This window comes from Phoxinus phoxinus (genome assembly GCF_949152265.1).
Source record: "Phoxinus phoxinus genome assembly, chromosome: 7".
Classification (NCBI taxonomy): Eukaryota; Metazoa; Chordata; class Actinopteri; order Cypriniformes; family Leuciscidae; genus Phoxinus; species Phoxinus phoxinus.
This window is the reverse complement of record NC_136882.1, coordinates 18,500,455-18,516,719: the sequence shown is the minus strand read 5'-3', so window position 1 is coordinate 18,516,719 and position 16,265 is coordinate 18,500,455. Positions and strand designations below refer to the sequence as shown.

The following is a 16,265-nucleotide window of genomic DNA, read 5'->3' as shown; positions in this document are numbered from 1 at the left end:
CCTCATGAAACGCATGCAAAGTGGAGAAAAGCGTAGAAAACACAACAATCTACATTGTTTGAAGGCGTGTAAATGTAGATGTTGTTTGCTGGCAGCCAATGAAGGCCATAGGCTGACATTGTGCAAATTTGTTACAAACCAAAGTAGATATGTTACGGAAATTGTTGACGACTCGTTTCAGCAGTTCAGAATCGATCATTTCTTTTAGGAGACAATAACTTTATTTGTCATGCACTATGGTCTTTAAAACTTTGCAGACCTATTACATTCACAATTTACATCAATATTACACACTGCACGAAAGGTAATATTCAAAAAAGCATAATAGGGGCATTAAAAAAAAAAAATCTTTTGTAGGCAAAGCTGAATTTTCAGCAGCTATTACTCCAGTCTTTTTTATTATTATCACAGTTAAAAAAAAGTTTAAAATGGAAATGAATTGTGGATTTTGCGATCATGTTTTGAACAGAGAGTTAAAAAGAACAGAATTTATTTGATACAGAACATTTTGAAACATACTTAAATTCTTCATCAATTTAAAGCATCATGCTGAATAAAAGTGTCAATTTCTTGAAAAGATTAAATCTAACTGACCCCAAACTTTTGAACTGTAGTGCACATTTAAATTGAATCCGGTTTATTCACTTTTATTACATGTATTATTTAATCAAAAGCATTTTATTTTAAATTAGTACAATGCTAATATAAAAGCCAACAACAGGCTGTCTTTATAATATCACTATTTTTCTCACACAGAAACATTTTTAATAATGCATTATAATATCTAGAAGCTTTTCTATTTTAAAAAGGGGATCATAATTCCGTCGCAAGGGTGATCACTATATTTGGGGGCTCCTGACATCAAAACGTTTGCAAACCCCTGCTTTATGGCACAGTGTACTCACAGAGCAATGGGCTTCTTCTTATGTATAATTACATGCTGTGACTCACCTTTACTGCCACAGGTGTGTGAGCACTCCGTCCAGGGCGCCCAGTCAGACAGGATGCAGTTAAAGGGACAGTCCACCACACAGTTCATCGCCAGTCTCCACGGCTGAGGCAGGCCCAGCTAAAACAGCGGGACAGGCATTAACCCCATGTCCCCTCACCACACACAATATCTGTCTGATGAACCAACTGTGAGCCAATGAGGGGCTATTACTGTAAAAGACTTCATTTTCTGGATATGGAGCAATACTGTAGGGAGTTAATGGACAGTCATGGCTGATTTGCAGTGCATGCAGTTGAAGGACATAATACAATCCCACAGTGCTTAATTCCCCCTCAGAGAACACTTGTTCTGAGAGGAGTGGCAGGAAATGAAGGTTACCTCCTCGCACACACTCAAATCCACCACTTTGCCATCACTGCGGACGCAATCTAAGAGTCGTGTCCTCGTGCCCTGGCCGCAGATGGCATGTTCGCTCAGCTGACAGGTGCTCCAGCCTGACCCGTAACCAAAGGGTACAAAAGCACACACACACATACAGGAAATGTCAGACCAAAGCGTCAATCGAATTTCACAGCATTTCAATTCCTACGAATGTCTAGTCATGACTGAATAACAGTGTGCATACTGCATACTTATCCATTCTACATTATATGCAACATCAGGAGTAGTGTGTTTTATCAAAGTACATTCAAACACACACACATTTTGATATTGTAAACAACCCCTCGTGTTGTCTGATGCTATATCAAGACGCAATTGTATAAAATTTTAGGATTTTGTAATACTGTCATAATGGCTCACTCCATATTTAAAATGGCATATTATTACATATGTACACTACTATTCAAAAGTTTCGGGTCAGTCTTTTTTTTAAATATAAATTACTTATTTAACATTAACATTGATAATGTTACAAAGTATTTCTATTTCAAATAAGACTCTCTATCTATCAAAGAATCATGTAAAAATTATCATGGGTTACATCAAAATATTTAGCTTTGATAACACTATAAGAAATGTTTCTTGAGGACCAAATCATCATATTAGAATGATTTCTGAAGGATCATGTGACTGAAGACTGGAGTAATGAGGCTAAATTCGGAATAAATTACATTTTAAATAAAAACAATTTTATTTTTTAAACAAATTTTAACAAATACACTATTTTTTATCAAATAAATGCAGCCTTAATGAGCATAAGAGACGTTAAAAAAATCTTACCAACCCCAATCTTACTAACTTTTGAACGATAGTGTAGTTTTCGTAGAAATATGCAAATTGTGATTAAGCTAATGTCTTTGAAACGGCAAAGTAGAGTATTGAGACGCACTGAGATCTGAAGGCAGAAGTTAGGCCGTCTTTATGATGCTAATCTGTCTAAATCAGTCGAATGGCTTCGAGGAGCAGTATCAGTATTGATATGATCAGCGATTTCATGGTCTCTGTGCAAGAAAGCGCTTATAATCTCATTCATATCTCCATGCCCATTTCCTTCATTAGAGTCTATCTGGAGAATTAGTATCTATCTGCTTTATAGGATGATCCTTCACATGTGCAGATGCCCTAGTAAGATCAATATGGATGGGATGGAGTGGCTGCAGGCGACCAGACAATCTAAAGCAGTGGATTTACATCAGTTCAGAAGTTCAAATTCTCAAGAGAGAGCAACATAAAGGAGAGAGGAAGAGTACGAGCCCTGATCTTACTTGAACTGGTAACTCACCCTAGACATCCAAATCTACTAAGAACCTAAAACATGAGGGAAAATGTAGTCATGTTCCCATTAGTACTACAGTGGATAGTATCTCCCAGTACTCAACTGGAAGGTTTCCTTCTATGGCTGGCGTAGCCTGCTGGTTAAAGATCTGGACTGAAGCCCAAAAGATTGCGGGTTTAGAACCTTGCAAGGGCAGATCCTTGAGCAATCATTGTGTTCTTGATAACGGCACTTTATTAGATTGCCTTAGGGAAGCTGTCCTTGTAACTTCTCTTTGTCCTTTTAGCCACTTTTATCAATAGACATACAGTGTGATCTAAGGGTGCTTTCACATCTGTAGTTCGGTTCATTTGGTCCGGACCAAGGGCAAAAAATAATACTTTGTAGCATTTTTCAGGCGTTTTGGTTCCTTTTCACACCACACTGATTGCTCTGGTCCGAATCATTTGATGAGTTGATGAAACGAACCAAAATGCAGTCACGTGACAACATCCACATCACTCGTTGGCCAGATGTGTCTTGAACATATTTCCATAACTGCACTTCGATTGGTCAGAATTAATGTGCGGGGAAATTCCAACTCTTGGAAGTAAACACAGAGGAGGAAAATCCGGCAGACAACGCGCCTCTTTTTACTATGGAGAGACGACTGCGTGGGCTGATTGTATCCCTGGTCATAGTTTATTATATAGTTCTACACCACTTTAGGCAAACGATAACATTTGAGAAGGAAGCGAGGATGCGGCTTGAAAATAATGTTTTAATGCACGCACGCAAGTCACTTAAGGAGGAGACGTGCATTAATGTTGCTAAACAGTGACATAATACACAGCGCAGCTGACTACGGCAGCTGGTTTGGTCCAAAAATGTGGAGTTCTTTGACAGTTGGGTCTGTTCGAGGTCGGATCACATTCTCACCACAAACGAACCGCTCCAGAGATTGTTTGAAAGCGTACCCTTGTTTGGTCCGCTTTTGGTGCGCACCCGAGTGCGATTGCTGCATTCACACCTGCCCAAACGAACTGCAGCAAGGGGGACAACAAAATCTAGTGCGATTCAATCAAACTAAATGAGGCAGGTGTGAAAGCACCCTAAAAGTCTGTGCTGAGAATCTTGGGTTCAATATCCATTGATAAAACATTTAAACAAAGTTCAATTCGTTAACATTAGTCAGGTATCATGAACTAACAATGAACAAAAAAGCAATTATTCATTTAAGGGTCATGTTAATTTAGAAATGTACTATTATTCAACACACTCTCATGGCAATTCATAACTATTTTACGTTTTTGGCACATTAATGGCTAATATGTTTGATCTCAAGTTTCTGTTAATAAAAAAAAATCTAAAAACCAGCAGCTTTGTCATAATTACAGCAAAAATACTGGATATTTCTTGTGTTATACAGCCTTTGAGTGAAAAAGGTTGAGAACCACTGCTTTAGAATGTGCTGTTGAAGAGAACCTGTCATGCAACAGTCATTAGATGCCAATGTTATTTTCAGTGTTGTGTCAAGCAGAATGAGAGAAACCCACTGGAGACATTGTAGTGATAATTGAAGCAGGTGCTGTTGAGGGTGCAGGGCTCTGTCTGGTTACTGTCTGGACACACTCTGTCGGCCACCGGTGGGCGCAGCATGTGTCTCGTCCTCATCCGAGCTGTGCTTCCGTCACATGGCTACAAATAAATACAGTTAAAATGTCAATGGGGGCTTTGACACCAAGCACACTATTTTAAAAAATACATATACATGGGCAAGTTACTGCTGTGTAGTGTCACACTGGCTGCATTGTGAAAACAAAACAAAAAAAACACAGCAGTCAGGCAGCCACATGGTCTTGCAATGCTAAGTGCACTGTTAGAAGCTGTTAGGCTGCAGGCAGCAACTAATCTGCATCTCCATCACTGTCAGACGCTAATGAGACCCTTTAAACGGCTAGCTGGCCACGTCCATGTATCTCACTATTGGGGAGGGAGATCATCAGCGTGAGCTCTATTCGGCTCATGCCATATAACTGTGCACCCAGGTTTTTTGGGAACATTTCATAATTATGTAAAACCGAAACCAATTAAACAAGCTCAATCACCGAACATTGGTGTTTGACATGTTCACCATGCTGGCTGAGCGCTTTGACAAAGCGAAGAGAACAAACATTGCTTGGAACTGAGACCGCACAAGGTAGAATTGCGATCTAATGTGATTAGCGTAGAGACCAAATTATGCTGAAATGGCTTGGCAGTCTTGTGTAGGTTGGGCCGAGCCAGGATAACTCATCCAGTTTGTTTCTGATTTGTTGAGTGCGAATTGAAGAGCTGTTTGCACATCAATGAGTCAGTGGCCCGATGGCAAATTGTATCTAGGGTAACTTTTTATGCACAACATTAATTAGAATAACAAATGCTTCATTACTACTGGAGGTTCATCTGCATACTGATTTCACTGGTCTCCATATTCACCGTTTGATATTTCGCCGCAGGAACTCTGGAGAACTGTATGAAGATTTGACTTGCGAGGCAGCATTAATTTGAAATATTCAAATGGATGCAAAACATCTTGACACTGTCTTATGTCATGGCCCGGGCTGAGAATGAATCTTGCAAAAATATACTGTAAAACGTTTCTGTTTTTAATAGAGGTCGACCGATAGTGGATTTTACCGATAACGATAGCTAGGTTGGGCCATATTGCCGATAACCGATTAATGAACCGATAGTTTTTAAAATTGATACTGGATAAAAACAAACATAACACTCCAAGTAAAACAGTGCTGAACTTTATTATAAAAATAAAAAAAACTGTATTGAACCATGAAAACATGCTGAATGAAATAAATATATAAATGTGAATAAATATTTAAGTCAATAAAAGACATTCATTCAAACTGAAACAAAAAGTAATACTCTAAATAACAAATAAAACCAGTTACATTCAAAATGTAACTATTTAACTGCCAAACAGTCATACTTAAAGATGGCCAAATTTAAATATCTACAATGCCAGAGCATTGAAATGACATAAATATTACATATGTATAGTCAGTCTCACACTTTTGCACTTTTGCTTCTATTTTATAAACACTTGATGATTATCTAATCAAAATAACAAAATATGTATTAAAATGAAGATGAAAAAAAAAATAACCGAAATCAAATGCTTTTCTGATTCGTTTATGTTTCTGTCGGCTGTATGAACATATCAGTTTGCTTACGTCTCTAGCTTTAAAAATGCAACTTCTCTGCATATTTAATGCATAAAAGTGACCAGCTGGATATGAACTAATGCAAATAAGGGTTAACAATTGTGACATTAAACATTCGGGTCGGACTTACGTTTATGTTTGTCAGTGTTTTAACCGCTTGAGGTACTAGCCTACTAATGTTAACGTCCTCTCAGCCTCGAAGGCAAACAAAGTTGTGCTGTTCTTTCTCTACTAATGCAGCATTGAGTCAACAAATTAATCACTTTATAATGATATGACAAAATGTACTGTATATATACCTTTTAGCTGTCGGTGCTTTAAACGCGCATCTGATGTCAGCGCTCTCCACGCAGCATGTGCTCTCAGTGCAGCACGCAGAATCACGTGTCGAAATAAACAACACGAGGCGATAGTTTTTATTACACCTCTAGAGGCCGCTCTTGTACTGCATGATGCCAGCAGACCCTTCTCAGCTCTGACACTGTCTAATGAATGACAGCGCGCGCTTCTCAGCCGCTCCAGCAATGGCTGCAACCAGGAAAAACTATCGGTATATATTTTTGCCGATAACGATAGTTCCACCAGTCAACAATCGGTGCCGATTAATCGGCAAAACCGATGAATCGGTCGACCTCTAGTTTTTAATTCACAGACAGAAATTATCTCTCAAGAGGCATATTTTTATGAGCTCATAAACACCAGTGCATAATTTTCACCTACAAAACGTCAACACAGCAATCTTTCTAAAAACAGCTTAGAGCAGTATGAATCTCTATGATAGTTTATAGATACATATAGAACATGACCATAGTTAATGTGTAAATCTGCTGGGATACATGTGTGAAATTAAGGATAACTGACTTCATGCATAAAAATACACTTTAGTACTAGAGATGCATACATTATATTGGTACCAGTTTGATCTGATAATGGAGATGTACAGTACTGGTCGATATATTTTATAAACAGTTATACTCAAGGACTGTTAAACACATGATTCAGATTGGTTGACAAATGCTCTTGTGCAATTCAGTTATTTTTTTACTTTCTATTCATAAAAGAATCCTGATTTTTTTTTTTTATCAAAGTTTCCACAAAAATATCAATCAGCACAACTGGCTTCAACATTGATAATAATAAGGAATTTTTCTTACTTATTTTATCGTAAGATAAGCCGATTTTCCACCGTCGAGGAACGGTTCTAAGAATGGCAAGGAACAGTTATGGTTATTTTCCACTTGAGGAAACTGGTACGGTACGGCACGGCACGAATACAAACAGCTCTCGGCCCGGAATTCGTGCCTCAGAATGCGTGAAGTGAAAACGCATGACGTATTTGTATTACATTCCAAAGAGCTCCGTTATCAGTCCTGACAGAGGAAAATTAATTAACCCATATCCATACCGCCTGGGCCGGATCGGCACACAATGGAACAGTTAAGCAATGAGAAAGGGTTTGGCCAGACGGTGGAAAAGTGCCTAATATTTCACAATATTACGGATTTTACTGTATTTTTTATCAAATAAATGTGGTCTCGGTGAGCATAAGAGACTTTTAAAAACATTAAGAAGTCTTACCAACCCCAAACTTTTGAACGGTAGTGTAAATATATGCAATTATTTGTTATATATATCAGTTATCAGCCATAACATGAACATAATTATCTGCTTATCGCTCTCTTAGGCTAACAGTCCAAAAGTGTGCAAATGCATTTTGGGGCTGCTGTATGCTGGTCTTTGCATCAGGGTCAGCTAACAATGTTGCTGAATTTTAAAATTGTGCCTTCAGGATACAGCACAAGACAAAAAGGACGTCTTACTATTGAACAGGTGCTCCATTGACTCCACGGGGACATCACACAGTCATCAGGGCATGGCAGGAGGCAGATCTGAGCTTGGGGAGGGATTTCTTCCTGGTCACACAGGGTCTCGTTCACACTGCTAATCGGATCCCCACTAACACGCCTCACACACCTGTCACACAGAAAGAACAACAGAATGAGGATGTGGAGGACAAGGGTGGCAGACTGGAATGGGTCGTGACCCCTAAGAGAAGCATCTGTGATGGGGTTTACTCTGTAAGAATGTGTCCTTGCTCACCGGATCTTGCGGCTTTGGACACCCTCTCCACAGGCTGGCAGTTCGTCCACTGTGTTGATGGTGCAGACTGACCAGGGGTCTGTTACCCACTCGTACTGACCACACTCGCTTTGACAGGGTACAGCCTCATACACCTACAGACACACAGAGACGGCCATAATCAAATGATTGCAGCAAAACTCATTAAAATTTGAAGCTTGCATGATTGTTCTCACACATCCAGGTGGTTAAAGTCAACCAGAAAAGCTGGAATATATTCAAAAAGAGACGTAAGGAATCCTGTCATCTTTTTTATATTTATGAGATTCCCTGTAGACATTAGTCAGAGTAGACGCCATCTTTAATCTGATGCAAACAAAAACAAAGCTGTGAGGGATGGAGGTACAGTCTGTTCAATAGTCTTCTTGTAATAACTTTATCCACTTCTTATTCAGCCAACATCACCTAAACTGGGAAAAAAATGTTTGCCAATAAGCCAAACCAGGATTTTTTTTTTTTGGCCCAAAATGACGGAATTAGCTTCTGACTGAAACGGCTTTACTCAAAAATTTAATTTTTTTGTGTTTATTTCCATTAAAAATCCACCAAAAATAATCATATATATACAGTATATACTGTTTATAGTTGGTATTACTGACCAGTTGGTATCTCTATTTTTGTTATATTGTTTTTGCAATTTTCTTAAATTAGTATTGTCAGTAATTGCATTCATTTGAAATATTAAACGTGGATATCTAATAAAATAAATAATGTACTTTAATCTACTGGTGAAATCAGGCAGTATGAGGACAAGATTAATGAGATTAATTAATTCTCATTATACATAGCATTATGTATACAAACAATGAACCTCTAACCCATAAACCTTCATTTTGTCCGCTGCGCTTAACAAAAAGCCTCTGAAAATTCTCTCATGCAGTTTTAAAGTGAACAGGTTAGAAAAACACTAGACAAGTGATTGATGCTTGGAGGGATCACTTAGGAATATTACATATTACAAATGGACCTGCCTCAAGTCAGAACTTTTCTTTCTTTTTACATCACCTTTATTTAAACTGTTTGGCACACAAATAGTGCACCATTTGGTTGAATTTGTATTATTCCTGGAGGAACTGTACAGTAGCTCGACCTTTAACCGCCATGCTAAAAAAATCATGTTTGTTTAAAGAGGAGAATAGTCCTCCCCAATCCACTATAAACTTGGATCCAGGTTTGGCCTCACGAAATACCCACTTTTCATGATCCAATCGATTTCTTTTCAGCTAAATTAAGCCTGGCAAATATTACACTTGTTGCTTACTCTGTTTCTGTTATCCGTCAAATGACTGCCACATGATGTTGTCCGCAGTCTCTCACAGCACTGTTTTCATTTGCGTCAGATGTGTGTCTATTCTCATTACGCTCCCATTTCTTCAGTTTGTAATGATGGCTGATGACTGGCGAGAGGCTTAGCAGGCTTTTTGATGTGATGCATGTTCTCCTGCTTATTAACTTCAGTAGACATGATTTCATTTACAAATGAGTCCAGAAGCCAAACAAAAAATACTTGGCATTAAAACCAACAAACTCTGTAACAAAATGCCTTATGAAAACACAGTGAACAACTGAGACTGTACAATTATAGCTTCCTCCCGAAGGGGATACACACGCGCCCTCTCAAAACATCCCATCTGGCCCTGCAGCTGCTAAAAGCCCCGTCAGCCCTCTCCTCTAGTCTCCTCTTGTCTCTCCTCGTCTCCTCTCCTCTCTTTTAATGAGTGTCATTGAATTTCCAATTACAATAATCAAATGATTGTTAAGACGATGCTCAAGACGTGAGAAGTGAGTGAAAAGATGATGAATGAAATTGGCAATAAATCTACTGAAGCATTAAAAAAGGGCTAATTTCATTAACATAGACAAATATCGAGTTCTACAAACATGACAATATCAAGAAATGAAATTGCCACGTTAAGAAACAACCATTAATGGAGCAACACTCATCATCAGCAGCAAATGCTTTTATTTAAAAGCAATTAACAGGGAAAGTCAGTTTTACACTTTTCCTATAAAGCTAGAAACATTCAGACTTTTACAATGCAAAGAAGGCGCTCAGTTAAAACACATTCAAATAAACGTTCCAATCTGTTCTTTAAATAGCACAAATATAAGATTCTTTCCTCCTTCACAGCGACTTTCACTGCCTAGCCTTCAAGCCGAGGTAATATTTTAAGAAAAATAAACCAGCTACGCTGCTCACAGGTCAGTTTCTGTAACCTCTTGGAGGATGTATGTACTCTGGGCAGGATAATGAAGTCCCCTGATCCTTCTCAAATGTCAGTCGAAGGGCCAAAGACGACATGAAAATGTACTTCATACTAATTCAAATCTCAGTCAGCCCATGATCAAAATACACTAGCGCTCCTCTTATTCGGAGGACGGCTGGGGCCACGGAGGATAGCGGGGGCAGTGGGGTTAACAGATGCACAGGGAGAAACACAGAATGAGGCACTGACCTGAGCCTTTGAAGATGTCCGTATTAGCAGTGCATGACAAGCAAAGGAGAGAGAAGAGAAATGATATATATATTAGTTTTGAGATTTAACTTCTCCTGTGCAGTAGTTTATAGCTGTCTGGACTGACTAACCTTCAACAGATTATAAAGTACAGAAGAAATTGAATGCAGCTTGTCTGGCTTTGTCTTTCGGTGTGTGTGTAATTATGTTTATATGAGGGATGAAGATGAAGACAGTAATGTCCATGGTAAGCTGACAGATTGAAAATATAATTAAGTCTCTAAATTGCATCAACAGACCTTATTCACAGCAGCGCCATCTTCGGTTTTTAATGGGAATGAAAGCGAGGGTGTGAGGGATAGACGTACATCTCTTCAGTTGGTTGGACTGTTATTAAATGTGTTGTGGGTTGTTCTGCTGAACAAACTGCAAAAATATCTTCCCAAGAAATTTCAGAAGACAAAAGACAATATAAACTGTGGAAATGTATAAGTCTAAGAGTTTTATGTAGTTTTTTTAATAAATTTTTTTTTACGGCAGATGCCACAAAGTCTAGGAAATAATGTTTGAAGGGAAAATTAAGTGAAATTTTGCTGACCAAAACTTAAAAAATCTTCTAAAACTTCTATTGTTTTTCCCCTTGAGGTGCAGTTTCTAGAAATGGACCAATACAGTGACCCCAAGCCGTGTTTGGACACATAAGCCATAATTAAAATGTATCAATTGTATTGCATTACATGCAAAATATCCAAACTAAAGTGGCATTTCTGAAACTAAAAATTATATTTACAAGAAAAAAAACAAGTTTAAATTATGAAAATAGATATACTGTTTTAAATGGGTAAAAATGTACCGGGAAACCTTTGGCATTCCCTTGCGAACATATTTGCGTTCCCTCGCAAAAACAGTTGTGAGCTCGGACAGACACTTCATGTTTAATATCCCGCTGGCAGTGTTTCAAACACCTCCGCATGTTAACAATGGAGCGGTTTATAGTGTTTGAAATTGGACTCAAATATAAAGAAATGCGTAGTTGAGTAGGTCAGTAAAGTTGGGGATATACTATTTACAGATTCAAACTTCCCGGATCAATAACTCGTGAGCTAAACGTTGTTAAAACACAAATGACACCTATTAGTAACGTAGACAACGAGCTACAACCAAATTCTCATCAAAACGAGCTTTATAATATTGATCTTTATGAGCAGGCGGCTGAGAGACAAGTCCGAATGGACCGTCTGCAAAGAGCAAAAAAAAAAAAAAAATCATTAACTTCTACGTTACACACTGTCACCATATTCAGTTTACACATCAATGGTCTCCTACTGGTCATACTACAACACTCAGTTTGATAAAATGTGCTTTTGCTGTGCACTTCACAGTAACACACCAAATGTATTTCTCACACATCACTGCTCTCATGCTGGTTTGGTGACAGTACCAGTGTGTCACAGTCAAGTTATTGAATATTTTTCATAATGTTTTGGGTTTTGCACTTTGCAGACGGTCCCTTGCTTAGACTTGTCTCTCAGCCCAATTTATTTCCTCCACCACCACGTCCCTTTAGGCCGGGCTCCATAGTTTCAGGATGCTGAAATATAATCTTTTGTTCAAAATTTTCAAAGGTTTTAATAGTATACAGATTTTAATATTCAATAATGAATATTACAGTTTTTTTCGATTGCTAAACGACAGTGAGCACAACTGGAGCTACATGTGCAAAACTCTAACTACAGTCTGCACTACCAACAGTCACCTGAGCTAAACAGTTCACATCACCTGCAAAACTCACTCCAAGCAACACAACTCTTAACACATGGCTCAAAACAGGCTCAGTGCAGCCAAACACTATGCACAACCCTCACTGAGATAACACACACTGTCACTCAGAACACACTGAGAGTAAATACACTAGCATCAAACACCAATACAGAAAATACTAACTTTTCATCTTTACAGTTTGAACAATTTCAGTGACTTCATACAAAGTAATATTTTCTTCAAAGAAAAGAGTGACATTATTTCACATGATTTATTTAAAGTTTTAGAACATAACAATTATTTAAGGTAAATGAAAATTAGCAGTTTGCTTCAATAGTCTGTAGTAATTTACGGAATTACAGTAATGGGGAAAAAAAGGTAGAAACTAAAAGTACATACTGTAATTCGAACAAATAATTGAGGGGCTAATCCTGCTTATCTCTAGCATCAGGCCACAGGTTTTCATCAACATCACATCTAATGTTCTCTCTTGCCATGCACCTGGGGAAGAACCTTCTGGAGTGCCTTATCCATCCCTGGCAGTCCTCTGGACTCGTGTCCTCACATCCGGCACGCATGGCTTCCAAAAGAGACATTTGGTCATGTGGGTGGTGGTGACCAAACACTTTACACCTCCAGGCAGAGAAAAACTCCTCTATTGGGTTGAGGAAGGGTGAATATGCAGGCAGGTACAAAACTATAAATCTGCGACAATAGCATTTTCCTGCGCATCTGAAAATATTTGTCCTCTTCCTCCTTTTGGGGCCAGCCTTTGGGTCCTGTTGTATATTATATACGTAATAAAAATATATTTTACAGTCAAACTTACTGTAATACATATCTGTGTAAATATTCTATAATTGCAATACAAAATACATTCCTGTAATGTTTTCATTTACTGTAAGGATGTACATCTCACCTGTTTCAGCTGAAATTGCAATCGGCAGTGTTTGAAAGGCACAAGGCTGAAATCTATTCTGTTTTGAGTGTGTGGTTCACAGTTTTGACAGCAGTGTGTTAGCATTTGAACAAAGTGCTGTAAATCCACAGTGTTGTGCAGGTTGTGGTTAAAGTCATGGGATAAGTGTGTAGAGTTTTGAAAACTGTGTTCAAGCAATGAAAAACTAACTAGAGTTTGGTCCACATGAACTGCTGCTGTGCAGACTGTAGTTAGAGTTTTGCACATGTAGCTCCAGTTGTGCTCACTGTTGTTTAGCAATCGAAAAAAACTGTAAACAATTATTATACATTCATACATATATTTTAAAGGTGCCATGTGTAATTGTCTGGCAAAAAAAAATCAAGTCATACTCCACATTCCATACCAGATGGGGGCAGTATACCTCACATATCAAAATATGTGATGTAGGATATGGTATTTTATAAATCACACACTATAAATATGACAAAGAAGCAGAAACAGATAGTTGCAGTAAAGTAAGATATTTTAATAAGTTGAAGAAACAATAATGATTTGTGACACACACACACACACACGATTTGCGCATTGCCATCATGTGTGTATTACAGGTAACGTTATTACATTGCTTCCTGATATCACGTGCGCAAACACAAATAACCTATATTTATATATATATATACTACAGGGCCGTTGAATGCTTGTATCTGATAACCGTGAAGCTCTTGTAATTATTACTTTACCCAACCTCTCCATGTCGAGTGATGCAGTAAACATCAGACAGCGCACGTGAACCGATCATCTCTACTATAGTAAAAAAAACATGAACACTGTTGAAAGATACAGTAGGCTACACATGACCTGTTCGCGCCACAAATTGTTCTCCGTCCTTAGCGACCGAGTCATTGAATGTGAAACAGCGGCTGCTGTCGTCAGCGAGCAGCACTCTTCAGACAACGAGGGCGCGCGCGCCGTGTTGATACCTCCGTTTCAGTTTCTCGAACCCGCGCAGTGCGGCGGTCAGAACACGAGACCATTCTGCCCCTAGCTATGCGTGCGAAAGCATGGGGAGCGATCCCAGGCGTGTCAGAATGGGTGCTGAACGTTGTAAAACAGGGCTATGCGCTGCAGTTCGCTCGCCGTCCCCCGCGCTTTCGAGCCCGGACCGTGACGAGCGGTCCTTTTCTTATCTGATTTGATTTGTGCTTCTCTTGCCAAAGGCTTCAGCCATCCTTTCGCTCTCTTCCCTGAATTGAAATGAAGTAGTGGGCTGTACTTTCCATACGATAGACATCAGGTTCAAGTCATAGACAGTATATAAGAGGTTCAAGTACGCCCACAAGCCGTGCGAGTTATTCGTGTCGTGTATTGCAGGTTGGCTGGTGGTTATGTTGCCCGCATACCGCCTCCCATGGCCGAAACTGGTATTACGACACCTGTCGGGCCGTGGCTAGTAATGCTAATGCTAATTAAGGTTGATATCTCTGCAGCACTATAACTTGACATTTTTTTAATGACATCATTGCCCTTATTTCTTCTCATTCTTTTGATGCGTGTAGCTCATTTTTTGGATATTTTTACCTCAATTTTTACACATGGCACCTTTAATATGATACATAATATATCAAATATAATAAAAAAAATTTTTTATATAAGATATTTTATCATGCAAAGTCAAACTGATATCATACCATTCATACATACAGTATGTATTGGCTAATGCCAAAATACTCGTAAAAGAGACATAAAAAACTGTCAAGCATAGGTCAAAGCAGTGCTTAAAGAGCACAATGCAAACACTGAGCATGGCATCCACAGTGCATGTAATATATGCACACACACACACATACACCAACACACAGAGCCATAACATGAGAGCAGCGTTTACACCAGCAGCAGAGACAGAAGTTGTAAGCCTAGCAGGCATCTCTCAGCTCTATAAATCTCTTTAAGTGTCACAGCCTGACTCAAACTTCAAACAGATTGGGACATTACTGTCTCCTGGCCCCTGGAATCAGACAAAACAATCAGGGTGCATTGAAACACAGGGAGATAAATGCTACCTCAGTGATGGCTTCAAATACACTTAAGATGATGTTCTGATATTAAAACGCTGATACTAGGCAAAATAAAAGGATGAGATCGTAGGATGTGCCTGTGGGCTAAAGGGCCCAAAACATATGCCACAACGTACCGTACTCATAGTAAAGCTTTAATTTAAACAATATTATGAGATTTAAATTGAACTCACAGCTGCCAATAAAATATCTGAAAAAATTCAATGGGATGGGACAAGCTAAATGTGTTAACTTTTACTCACCCTGATGTCTTATGTCTTCTGTGTTTCTTGTAGAAGTGTGAGAGATTTGAGAGTGATGGCAGATGGCTAGATTTTCAGTCAAGAACAATTAATTTCCTTCTGTTCCTTGCACAAAGCTATTACAGCCTCTGAAGAGTGGAAATATAGCCTGACTTATATCGACTATACTTTTATGGTGTTTGTTGGAGCTTGACAGTCTGATCATCACTGTATCTTTTTTTTTTTATCATATAGGAAAAAGCAGTGTAAACTTTCTTGAAAATTACTCTCTTTTTTTTCCCCCAGTCATGTCAAATTTACAGTCCAACTAAAGATTTTTTTTAAACGAATCAATACTTTTATTCAGTAAGCATGCATGAAACTGATAAAAAGCAGTTGAGACATTTATAATGTTAAATTTTCTATGAAAAAAAGAATCCTAAAAAAATATATATTCAAAAACGTACAGAAAATAGTGCCTTTAAAACCCCATAGCAAGCAGCCAGTGAGTGACAAGACATGGCAAGGAAAAAAAAAACTCCTTAAGATGTTTACATAGAATGAGGAAATGCTCTAACAGGCACATACTTAAAGAAATCTCCACATGGTCCATAGTCATGTAATCTTTTTGTAAATGAGGGTGAGTAAATGATGAACTATTCCTTTAAACTCTACGGAACGATCACATACAGTACAGGCAAAATTGCCTTGACAGGACTCATTTCAGTATTATTATCATTATGGATTATTCACAACCACCATCTTAATTATTTTCCATCCTCAGCCCAATAAATTCTTTAAAACTGGGAAATGTTCATAAAC

At 38.4% G+C, this 16,265-nt stretch overlaps 1 protein-coding gene across 12 annotated transcripts in view; it reads right to left on the bottom strand.

Annotated features, from left to right (window-relative positions):
* Positions 1–16,265, bottom strand: part of thsd7ba (thrombospondin, type I, domain containing 7Ba) — a 305,630-nt gene that overhangs the window by 21,800 nt on the left and 267,565 nt on the right. For all 12 annotated transcript variants that reach the window (XR_013798191.1, XR_013798192.1, XR_013798193.1 and 9 more), the window contains 5 exons: positions 7,970–8,103; positions 7,690–7,843; positions 4,205–4,346; positions 1,331–1,446; positions 952–1,069 (listed from right to left, as the gene is read on the bottom strand). Coding sequence is in view for 8 of the 12 variants with exons in the window: in XM_079617501.1 (XP_079473627.1) it covers positions 952–1,069; positions 1,331–1,446; positions 4,205–4,346; positions 7,690–7,843; positions 7,970–8,103 (664 nt within the window). In the remaining 4 variants the exon portion in view is untranslated. The remainder of the gene's footprint in view (positions 1–951; positions 1,070–1,330; positions 1,447–4,204; positions 4,347–7,689; positions 7,844–7,969; positions 8,104–16,265) is intronic.